This window comes from Lasioglossum baleicum, chromosome 5 (genome assembly GCF_051020765.1).
Source record: "Lasioglossum baleicum chromosome 5, iyLasBale1, whole genome shotgun sequence".
Classification (NCBI taxonomy): Eukaryota; Metazoa; Arthropoda; class Insecta; order Hymenoptera; family Halictidae; genus Lasioglossum; species Lasioglossum baleicum.
Window position 1 is genome coordinate 6,295,527 of NC_134933.1, and position 12,421 is coordinate 6,307,947.

General features: G+C 40.2%; 2 protein-coding genes across 6 annotated transcripts in view; both read right to left on the reverse strand.

The window, feature by feature from the left end:
- Window positions 1-660: 660 nt before the first annotated feature.
- On the reverse strand, window positions 661-2,602 carry LOC143208590 (dynein axonemal light chain 1). Of its 3 annotated transcripts, none has more exons than XM_076423081.1 (4): window positions 2,249-2,602; window positions 1,797-2,038; window positions 1,136-1,413; window positions 661-1,065 (listed from the first exon to the last, which is right to left on the reverse strand). In XM_076423081.1, exons 2-4 carry the CDS (start codon window positions 1,993-1,995, stop codon window positions 919-921), a joined length of 624 nt encoding a protein of 207 aa, XP_076279196.1. In that variant the 5' UTR covers window positions 1,996-2,038; window positions 2,249-2,602; the 3' UTR covers window positions 661-918. The 3 variants fall into 3 exon arrangements, with proteins under 3 accessions (XP_076279196.1, XP_076279194.1, XP_076279195.1); XM_076423079.1 differs by having other exon boundaries at window positions 2,141-2,439; XM_076423080.1 differs by having other exon boundaries at window positions 1,797-2,589.
- Window positions 2,603-5,586: 2,984 nt separating this feature from the next.
- Rgk3 (Rad, Gem/Kir family member 3) overlaps window positions 5,587-12,421 on the reverse strand; it is a 47,116-nt gene continuing 40,281 nt past the window's right edge. For 2 of the 3 annotated variants that reach the window (XM_076423076.1, XM_076423077.1), the window contains exons 5-7: window positions 6,891-6,973; window positions 6,506-6,695; window positions 5,587-6,230 (exon numbers count right to left, since the gene is read on the reverse strand). In XM_076423076.1, coding sequence (XP_076279191.1) covers window positions 5,944-6,230; window positions 6,506-6,695; window positions 6,891-6,973 — 560 coding nt within the window. In that variant the 3' untranslated portion in view covers window positions 5,587-5,943. The remainder of the gene's footprint in view (window positions 6,231-6,505; window positions 6,696-6,890; window positions 6,974-12,421) is intronic. The other variant, XM_076423078.1, reaches the window with a different exon arrangement.

Here is a 12,421-nt window from a genome sequence, read left to right on the forward strand (position 1 = left end):
TTATGTTAACCGAATATAATCTATCTATACATCTTCTATATAATAAAAATCAAATGCTGTTCGTTGGTCACGACATCACGGAAGAACGGCTGGACCGATTTGGATAATTTTTTTTTTAAACGTTCGTTGTAGTCCGAATCAGGTTTTTAGATTTAAAAAAATTGGAAAAGTTGCCCGGAAAAACATGAAAATTCTGGAAAAAGTAAAAGTGCTTTTAGAATCATATTTTAATACAACAAAAAAACGAACTTCGCGTAGCTTTTAATCAATATTTCAATAGAACGTCGCAACTTTTAATCAATATTTCAATAGAAATTTACATTATCGACGTCTGTTAAAATAAAATGCGTACCACTAACCCTCTCTCGAGCTCGCAAAGCGAACGAGCTACAACAACCCTACTCGCGAAGCGAGCGAGCAACAACTCCTCTCTAGTCCTGGAATAAGTATATCAATCCTTACTATCATCTTGATATTTGTCTTTGCATTTATATTGTATAATATATTAAAATGTATGTTTCGCAGCTGCAAATAATTAATTAATCTACATTGTCTTTCCGTCTGTATTCAAGCGCGATCAATAACATGCAACTCGATGAACATTCGTATCGAAATTCTGTTTATAACAAAATCCTTTACAATTCGCTATGCGTGTTACAATTCTGTTTCACTTTCTGCTTTATTTGCCTGAATGAAAAGGGCATAAATATATAAAACGATCATATAAATACCATTTTCCAATCCATCGATTAAACCAAAAGGTAATGCTCACAAATGATAAACCGATACGATTACGAAAAATATTACAAAGTCCATACAAGTTTATGCTTGACCTAAAACTGAGTTTTAAAAGGAAACTCGAAACCAAAGGTATAGAATACAGAATAAACATTTCTATAATATAAAACTGCTGTATGATCAGGTTAAGCTGTTTTCCGGTTGCGATGGACAGTCAACTTTTTGTGCTTGAATCACGCAGCATTCTTCCGTTCGTATTATCGGCTCGCCGTCCAATTTTTCCAACGTTGGTAAACGTCGAGCGACCTCTGACCTCCACTGCTCCATCTAAGAGAATAAATATTATAAATTCATCAAATTAAACAATTTTGAAATGCAGAAGATAGTTGTAAAGTACCTCGACGCTTTCATAAAGCGGGTTGCCAACGAAAACGAGGTCCTGGAGGTTTACGAGGTCCTGTAGCTTGTTGAACTCGTTCCAATCTCTGACCAAGTTGTTGGACATGTAAAGAACACGAAGATTTTTCATCGCGTTTATTCCCTTCATTTTCTCGATCAGGTTATAAGAAATCCAAAGTTCTTGCAACGTGTCTCCTAAAGGCTCCAAGCCAGAGAATCCTTTGATTATATTACGACCTAACGATAGGATCCTCAGGTTCTTCAAAGTTCCGATCCCTGTGTCAAATAAGAGAAGTTCGATAAGACGGGGTGTTTTAACGGAATTTATACAGGCTGTGCCAAGTTTAGTATTACGAGCCGTTTTCTCATGACCTAATAAAGATATTGAATTCGTTCATTCCTTAAATTTAAGTGTTCATTAATCTTTACTCATTAATCTTTAGTGTAATCAATCGTGGGGCAGATGCAGGGTTTTTAAACATTTAAAAAAATGGAAGCTGATATTAACATCTCATTATTCTGATAGATCTCGCTAAATTAAATTGCACTTGCTTCGATTTTGAAAGATCATTGAGAAATTAATATAAGCAAAGAAAAGATGAAATGATTCTGTAAAAAGGATATTAAAATTTTTCTCTAAAGGTAGAGGGAATATTCACCTGCAATCTTCTCGATCATGTTCGTCGATAAAGAAAGTTTCTCGCAGTTCGTCAAACTCGACAAAGCATTGTCCATCTTTTCTATGGGAGGCCATTGAAAGCTCAGACTGACTTCTGTCGACGCGGACGCTTCTTGTTCGTTGTCTTCTTCCCATCGTCGAATAGATTCTTTGCAAGTGGACGGTTTGACAGTGGCCATGCTGCTGCTCGATCATCATCGATTATTTCAGAAGTTTTCGAAACTACAAGAAACATCCTTTTAAAATCATTGAAAATATCGAATCATCGCAATTTGCGAAGTTCGAACGGAAGAGATGAATTTTGATGAACGGTATGAAAGGTACTTTTCAGAGTGATCGCGTGGAACTAATTTATGATGGATAAACTCGAATTTCTTCATCCTTCTCGATCCGGAACGTTGAAACGCGACGAAGCGGTCATCTGTCACTTGCCAACATTTCGTTGCGACTTCTCGTCCAATAAAATACGTTTCGCGTGCACCACAATATCGTTTATTATCGTTTATATTCCGTTCGAGGTTAAAAGAAAACGACATTCGTTTTGCTTCGTGGCAAACGGCCACGACTGGAGCCTGGCAATATCTGGTACCAATCAAAATAATCGATGCCCAGGACGCATGCGTCTGGCGTCGGTTATTTATCAACGAAACGTCGCGATAAGATTTACGAGGCACGTTAACATTGAAAAAATACGGGTCTTCAAAATTCGAACCGTGTGCATTCGTCGCCTGTAAACAATAAAAATGTGATTGTTAACCACAATCCATTTACGCTAAACCCGTAACGTGGCTCGAGTGAATTCAGCTTTAATGCATTTAAATATTATTGTGGTATTTAATACTAATTAGTGGATTACAATGGGCGGTGAAATAGTCCAGTTCGTAATGCGTATTGAATTAATTTCAACTTGAAATGCTGGTTATGTGAGTAACGCACATAAATCATAATCCTCTCTGAAGGGTGTTGAAACATCAGTGGTTATAATTTTAAGGGAGTTTCATAATTACTTAAACTAGATTTTTGGGAAAGATCTTTTCGTTTATAAAATTTATCGGATTATTTATTACAGAAGTCAGTATTATCTGAATGCATTTCTTTGAAATCATTCATTCGAAATCATATCAAGGGAAAATTTCAAGTGCTTACAGTGAATTTGACAGAAATTATAAACCAATACAATGCTCTGCATATACCCAAAGTTCCATAATTTATTGAATTTCCAAGTTGGAGAACCAACTTCTCGAAATCGGACGAACTACCCAATTTCCAAATTCTAATTTCGTGGAATGCGCAGGTACATTTTCTACCTTTCTATTAAGCACGTTATTAAAAAATAGAAACAGAGAGAAGGGAGGCTGGGTTCCGTTATCATTCATTTTATTTCCTTTCATAAATCGCGAGTATTATAATTGATCCCAAACGTTTGAGCGGTATTGTACATACGTACGTATACGTTCATGTATGTGTGTATGTATATTGTATGTATACATAATTTGGATATTACAGGCATAGAGATCGCAGAAAATAGACGGAGAATAGTGTATATATATATTTTTTTCTTTATCATCCTCCATACTTATACTCTGAAAACTTCGAAAAGAATATATTCTTTTTGAGGGACATTGCGGCCAGATGTCCCGTCGTATATTACTCGTTCATCGAAGGAAAACACGCAATACAGTAAACACATCAATCCATAACATACATCTACACAAACTAACCACTAACTTATTTGATCATGGGATATCAGGAATATGTCGCGTTTATGTATTTCTGACGCGAGGCCGTCTATCCGAATGAAATTGCGCGCGCGCGCGCTGTTAAATTACCGCAATTTTGATTTTGTTTCTGGACTAGATTCGACAAATTGTCTGACCGATCGAACACGTTTTTCCGATGAAAACGACCCTAAAACAAGACGGTTCCTACGCGCGCGCGCGTATGTCACACGATCGACAACCTGGCATCGACACACATATCTCGCGTTTACAATAGGTACACAGATCCGCATCGTTAAACTTATCCTATATACAGCATCGAATGAAAACATTAAATTGGTCTTATTGTACAGCATAGCGCCGCCGTATAGGTTTAGTGGCCGCGAACTCTCGCCGTGGTCCAATGAAATTCCTTCGTGCCTAATCTGAAGTCGATTTCTCCAGGTTGCTTCGATAAGAGAGAACTCGTTCTTATCACTATCTAGCCCTTTTAGCTACGCCCGTCGCCTTTTTTGATTAGTCTCGCGGGAACTGGTTATTGCAGCAAGGCAATAGGTCTTTGTACCGGTGAATTTTCTATGAAAAATTGAAAATCGATGCAGTGCTTCCGGAGCTCTCGGTGTACATACAAACTTATGCTTATGTCGGTTGTTAGATTCGCTCGAGCAGCCTCTCGATAAAGTCTCGAGAGTCCCGACGAAGAGTTAGTCACGTTCCATTTTGATTGGTTGGCACTTCGATCGTACCCCGATTTCTCGCGAACCTTCCTTACAAAAAAGCTACCGTAAAGGTTCGACCTAAGAAAAACCCTCGGGTCCGTGTTGCTTTTTAGATCGTGTAGGTCTACAACCTTTTGTGACCACGGACAGCCCGACCAAAAATTTACTGCACGCCGTCAATTAAACCAGGCCTGGGCGACTAGTACTCCGAGAGTCGATGACGTAGAATCACTATCTTAACTCTCGGCCGGCCAGCGCGAGGCCTATCCCGACCTTCTACGTCATTGGCTCTCGGAGTATTGGCCAGGCCAAGATTAAACCCACAAAAATGTCACAAACAGTTTGGTCAATTAGATCGTACAGTTTTGTTTTCTTAGATCGAATATTTACTGTTTTTCGTTCGCGTTCAAACAGCACTGAACGTGCGAAACAGAATATTGGACCGCGTACATCCGTTCTCGTTTATTTTCTATCGGCACACGATCTGTAATCGTATAAAATCTTCTCGTGTTTAGCGTACCGTTCTGTAACATTCGGAAGAACAACGAAAAGGTCAGAGTCCATGAAACGAAATTGGCCACCGCTGCATAAATTTCGAGACAAAGCGGTCGCTTTGTAATCTAATTGGTCGCACTCGTATTACTCCAACTTCTGTATTCTCCACCGATGCGTGTCGAAAACTTTTGGCCAAACTTTAGTATTTTATCAATCGACGATGCTCACACGAACAGCACATCACTCTGTACAGAGCTTTTCGATTGTAACGCGACGTTCACGCAAACTCTCACAGACCAATTTCAAACGAAAATTTGCCTCTTAACGATCATTTTAATTTAAAAAAGTATCAAAAGTATAATAGTAATTGAATAGCGCTACATAAGATCTGTAGTGTAATGATGGATACACGAACAATGCCGCTCAAATTGAATTACTTTGAAAAAATATCGTCTTGATGATATCTTTCGATCCTGGCGAGGATCGATAGGCGAGAATGAATACGATTTGGTGATCAACTGCGGATCTTTATGCAAATTAAAATGACATGTTCAGATTTCTAGACTGCGGATTTTATGCATTTGTAGTAAGAACGAATAAATTAAATATAGAATTGTAAAGACATTAGAAGAACTTGAGAATATTATTACATTTAATTCACTAAATTTATATAAAGAAGAAATACATATTTTCACACTTCTCTCTCTCTCTCTCTCTCTCTCTCTTCTGCTTCTTACAATTAACTTGGAAGCTTTCCATTTACTTTGCATACGGATCCGCAATATAGTAACAATAAATAACAATTTTTGTCCCATTTTCTTTTCTTTTCATTCTTCTGTTCTTTTCTAATCAATAGACTGTGGATTTTAAAAATATTTAACAAATTTATAAATGCTGTTATGATGTATTAATCTGACTACAAGCGATAAGAAAAGAAATTACCATGGTTTAGATATGTGTCGTATTTTTGTTCACGCAACTTCTCGAATTTTCGAAAATTGCGAACGATATTAACGCATAAAGATCCGCAGATTGGTGGTAAAGTTTGGCCGAAAAGTCGCGGGAACAACGAGGGGCCCGTTTCGCGATCCGACGATTCGTCAGAAGATGAGAATTTCCTGGGAAAGAATCGCGCCGGTTCCATCCCTACACAATCCGTCTTCAGGTACCACACTGACAGATCCGTTCGGCCGGTTTAAAGCACGTGAAGGTTCTCGCAATTCTTGAACTTACTGTCCTCCTTGCCGAACAACCAGGTCAACATTTGTCTAGCCTTCATGCTGGCACGTACCACGCCTCTGGACTTGTACCAATGGCCGCTGCCTTCGGTCCCGTTCGCGGCTCGGTTCTCCGCGTTCCCCTGCACGTTCTTCAGTCGAATCTGATTCAGTATGCCGACCAGAAGATCGTCCACGTTGTGGTTGATGGCGACCGAGATCTCGATGAACTTCACCCGGTAGGTGCACGCCATGCACTTGCCGTCTAATACGATGGAAAATTAAATCAGCGACCGCTTCACGTACAGAGACTCGCGTAATTCTTCGGACGCCCAAAGAATTCGAAGAACTTTTTTCAAAGTGGACCAAACGACATCAGATTTCTGCTACGAGAATTAGTCTAGCTGGTTCATGTTGTTGAATATTGAATAGGATGACGCGTCTGATCACGAACAACCTGATCCACTTTCAAAAAAGTCATTCCCATTTGAAGGGAATGCTCTTTCTTCTTTTGTGAATTCTTAATTCTTGTCTACAGACCTTGAGAAGACACCACCCTGGACCGGACCAGGTCCACCTTGTTCCCGACTAGGATCGCTGATTTTCCACGCAGGAAATCTTGATCGTGAAGGCGCTCTAGGTACTCCTCGGCTCTTTGGAAGGATGCTTTATCAATCACGGAATACATCACGACGAAAGCGTCCGGATGTATGTTCTCCATCTCCGACTTCTCATAACAAAAACACAGAGTCTAGTTGAAACACCATTACTTGGAAGTCACGAAAGTTTACGAGGCTGCAAAGGATGCAGATTCGCATGAAACGCTGTACAAAGGCGCAACAAATCCATATGCAATTGTAAATTCGTAAAATAATGCAATGGAGATAATGCAGATCTGTGTGAGGATGGTATGAATTTTGCTCACCTTCGGGTTCGAAATATTCAGAAATCTCAGCTCGCTCTCCTCACCGTTCAGCATAACAAAGACGGATTGCTCGCTGGGTACGTCTGCAAATAAAAATGAAAAAGGATGAACATGGCGCCAGGATTCGTTGTTCCGCAGAGAAAGGATGTGCAATTTGATGTTCGGTTTATTTATCCTGGTCTAGCGAATTTTTGCAGCTCGCATTTGTTTGTGGATAAAGATACAAGATGACGAATTACTCGGTGTCCGAAAAATGTGCAACAAAATCGGGACGGTAATAAATGTTTAGAACATTATGTCTTCATTCGCGATTTTGAGTAGCTTGACATTTTAGGGACATATACGTCCGATTAGGTATTCCCTCTATTATATCACTCATGGATAATGTGCAAAGGAGTGAGCGATATAAGTGTAACTCATAAATGAACCTTTCCAAGAAGAGAAGGAGGATTAGTAGAGAAAAACGCGAAAATTATTAAGTACACGAACAATGTAGGGGAGCATGTACCTAAAGAAGGTAGTACAGGGATCTCGCAGGGAAAACAAAGGAAAAGGAGGGAAACCCTTTGCATAAGATGCAAGATGCCTCTCTGTAAAATGAGCTTCACAAAATATCACGTACGTAGAATAAGGAAACATATTCTGAATAAGTCCATAAAAGTTCTCGTGATAAAAAAATGCATAGTGCAGCGCCTCGAAAAGAATGGAAATAATTCAACCATGTTCCAGCACACATAGTTCGAGCCTCGATCAGCTGCGACGAGCTTCCCTAGAAGTGGATCTCGACGAGATCCGAATATCGCGGAGGACATCCGCAACAGGCATAAGAAAAAAACGCGACCGAAGGGGAAGTAATCGGGCCACCGTAAATAAACCCGGGGACTCGACTGAAGGGAAAATGAATTCGTTGCCCGTTACATTGACGGCCACATGACGTCGTCGAGTTCCACGTAATCGGGCGTCTAAATGCGTCCGCGTCGACGTTCGCCCGTCAACGTCTGTTCGGAAGCGTCGACGGCTTCCACGGTTCATGCCGATACGTAATTCGATGATGTCAGATTGCAACGGTCTGTCCCCGGTTTGACGGTGTTCGACACATGCTCTCAAGTCACGTTTCCCAGTCCCCGTTGCCTTGACTCTTCTCTTTCTACGAGTATATACCCTATTCTCATCATTCATAGCAGCTGTGTCTGAAATTCGGAAAAGAAAGAAAACAGGTTTATGTGAAAAATTGCTTCGAAATCTATCACAAAACCACCTAATAAGCTCAGCTTCCGAGGATTTGATCATGTGAAAATATTCCATGCAATAAAAATAGTATTAAAGATGCGAGAGCACAGCATTGTTGCAGACACTCGTCCCCAGGGTAGGTATATCCCGCAGCCCTAGGAGATAAGCGTAACGCGATGCTCGCGAATATTGCTTCAGGTGATCTTTTAACAAGCGCGAGAACGAAGCCCGCTTATTTCAAGCAACCAGCTTTATTTTTCTTTCCCCTCCGTATAAAACGCTCCGCGGTGGGAATAGACGAGCCGAGTTTACCTCGGGTTTGCATGCGTGTAGTTCAAAGACTGCGCTCAATTCGGGAAGCAATATGCGGGAAGTTTCTCGAGGGGGGCGATTTTTTCCCAGGGTATTTTCGATCGACGAAAGGAGCCGAACGTTCTGAGAAAAGCGAGACACGTTAACGGGCAATTATTAGACGCGGGGGAGAACAGAGAACGGAGCGAGAAAGCGCGAAAAAGTAAAGGAGGGCAGACGATGAACAGACACGGAGCCTGTATGATGTACGTTTATAGCACGGACCGATGCAAAATTAACCAGCTATTTCTGCCCCGGTTGTTCCTGCAGTTTTCTTTTTTACACCTTCCTGGAAACGGCCGTGCCCGTTTCGCTCGACTCGCACGCATCCTCCATGCGTTTCATCTCACGCGAATTTTCACCGATTTTCGCGGCGACAACCCACCCGCGACCGCCATCTTCTTTTGTTCTGTTTGCGGAATCGCATCCTCCGACGCGCTTGTCGCTCGCCGTGGCCTCGATCTCGATTTCGCCGCTGAATTATGGGATGAAACACAACTTCAGCCCAGATCTTCGTTTACAAGATCTTGTTTGCCTTCGGTTAACGCGCGCGATTCTTTCTTTCGGAAACGAACACCGACCGTAGCGCGTAGGTTCTACTCGAATTTACTGACTATTTACTAACAATTAAAATGCATTCTCTACTGTCCAAAATAATATGCATTTACTTCATCTCGCAGAATAATATTTCATTTCAAGCCGGCAAGTCTGTCGGAATAAAATGTTTCGCTATCATTTCATGAGCCCCGGCTATTTAGTTTGACATGCCATGTTAAATGTCAAGTGATACACACGTTACCGCAATACTCGAGCGTTTATTTAGTATCACTTGCATCGATGCAAACATGCTAATGGAGTTTGTTGATGTGCTTTGCCTTTACCAGTGAGTGTGCCTCCTATTCAACGCACGTTATACCCTCGACATGCTACGTTTGTGCCTCAATATCCTATTGCAGACACACACTTGAATCAAGTTACGAATCCACACGTAAATCGAATTCGAACTTATGCAACATATATATATATATATATATATATATGTATTGATAGTAAGACGACCGTGTTCCGGAAACGATATCACTCGACGAGGAAGCGCGTCGCAAGTAGGCTAAGTCGGACAAATGCGATCCCCGTGGCGTATATTGTGTATTGTGTGCTCGCGAAATTTTGGACACCTGTTACTTTCACATAAAATAGGACATAGTCACCCGACTGAAATGATATTATCTAGGTGCACGGTAGTACACCAGCCAAGTTCTCGCACTACCTCCTTTTACACGAAACAACTTAGCCGTTTTTTAGAGGCTTATAACTCGGTATTGGAGGCAGATGGAGAGATGTAATTTCATGCACTTGTTAAATGCTATCATGTCTCAATATTGACAAAACATTAATCTTCCAACATTAGTAGGTTCCGAGATATAGGATCTCAAAAATCGCTTTTGTCACAGACTGCCTGACTGACAGATCATCAAAACCTTTTGGGTACTTCCGATTGACCTACAAGCTTGACATTTGGTACATAGGTCCAACATAACAAACACTCAAAGGAATAATTATCAAAGTTTGAAATTTTACACCTTAAAGGGGTTGATAAATGTTAAATACTTTCGGCGCAACACACGGTTTGATCGTTTACTATTAATTATAAAGCAATTTTTCTAATTATCAAACAAAATCAACTTTTCGATCCTAGTTTGGATCCTTCTCAAGATTTATTTGAATGGCGTCTGTGAGGTAAATATGTTATAATAATTTCAAAAACTATTAAATGATTGAATATAAGGAATATTGTTCATAAAAACTCACTCACTTGCTTTGAAGAAAATAAATTTATAATAATTGTGTGGCACGCGCGTGTGTTACGTGCGTCGGATATGCTTAAGAAGGATCCAAACTAGGATCGAAACGTTCATTTTGTTTGATAATTAGCAAAATTGCTTCATAATTAGTAGTAAACGATCGAACCGTTGCGCCGAAAGCGTTTAACATTTATTAACAGCAAATACGGTCGATAGAAGAAACATATTTAAAGGGGTTGTATTGAAAAAAAAACGTTAGGAAATAGGAACGTAGGATAGAACATAGCGGCATAACATACATAAGTATACGTTTCATTAGTTTCGAAGTCGCAACAAATACTGATGAAAAAGACAATCGCTCTAACGTAAACAACAGAAACTGCACTGAGCATTGTCTATAGCGGCGGGGGGGAAACGGATCCGAGCGTCGCCGGCAGAGTGTTAATCTTCGACACATTGAATTTGGATTTTGTCTTGCAAATTAGAGAAGGATTTTTTTTCTTTGATACCTATTTGATAATTGATGAAATTTCAACAAAAATTGATGAAATCTCAACAAAAACATCCTGTAAACAGGAGCCAAGTTCCTATGGCCGTAAAAATTTGTGAGATCAAACAAAATACGGCCAAGTTCGTTAGCTTAGAAATACCTCTTGCAATACTGAAAAAAGCGTTTATAAAAATTAGATTAAAAGAACGCTATTTAATTTTTAAAGAGTTACATGGAGGGCTAAATTATTCAAACTCGGCCGTTACTTTTTAAACCAATGGCCATAAAATGTAAATCTTTAAAAATTAAATAGCGTTCTTTTAAACTAATTTTTACAAACGCTTTTTTCAATATTGCAAGAGGTATTTCTAAGCTAACGAACTTGGCCGTGTTTTGTTTGATCTCACAAATTTTTACGGCCATAGGAACTTGGCTCCTGTTTACAGGATGTTTTTGTTGGGATTCAGTTTATCGTTTTAATTCACTATTTTGGTTGTGGACAATTGTTTCATTCACGATTTACCAGATGATGTAGCTATTATTACAGCTCAAACAGCCTTAACAACTTGTTTGAAAATTTTCTTGTTTATTAAAATACTATGGGAGTTATGACTAAATTTCACTCTCATGATGGAAAATGTAAACTCTCAAATTTAAAAGTGTAGAGAACGCTGTAGCTCTAGGAAACTTTTGAAAATCGCCATGATAGAGAAACAGGTCCCGACCTGGTTAAAAATAAAAAAGGACAATTGTTTCATTCACGATAAATGCAAACTTGTCATAATAAAAAATTCTATTTCGAAAAACGTCTCGCAGTTCGCAACTCGGCAGTTTTCGCAGGGATCCCGAAGCAATTTCGAAGCCCCCGGCTCTATCGATTAGCAACCGATCTTACGGTCTCGTTGCACCATTAGGCTCGATTAAACTGTCCCCGGGTAGTTAGCGAACAATTAGGAAACAGCAGGTCGCCCAACAGCGCCATCCAAATTTCTTCACTTTTTACTGTGACTAACAACGCGTCGTTATCTGTCGTCAACGCGTAAACGCGTTTTCTCATTCCAAGCTGAAGTTGCTCATTTGCTTAACAAAGTTTTGTCAACTTTCCGCGCAAACTTACCACTCGCCAATGTTGTCGCGTACAGAGAGCGGCGTGTTTCGATGCAACATGCTGAAACCTAGTTAGACGATCGACGAACTCGTTGCTGACGCCCCCGTACCTAAAAACGTCCAAGCCGATCATCGTGCCGTGAATTTTCGAGAAAGTCCCCGGTGACTTGGTCTGAACATCGCGGGCGTCGCTCTGAAGCCATTTCCACGCCGCAACAACATCGAGCAACTTTTTATCGCCTCTTCTTTTATTCAAGAAAGTAAGGCGACAAAAAGTTGCTCGATGTCGGTTCAGTGTGGACGTAGCGAATCTTTTCTTACATAAAATAATTACTACCGATTCAATGTGGAATAAATGCAAAACCAAGTGAACGTTGTCAGATGTTTTATTTTTAACGCGGTACTTTACAAGTGAACTCAAAATCAGAAACAATTTGCGGAAGTGCGAGCTTGGTGGATGTTGCAGAATTTTGTTATCCGTTGTTTTTTTTCGGAGCAGCTGCTGTTTGCACTTAACGACGTTGGCGTTGGCGCAAGCGCTTTTATCGCGG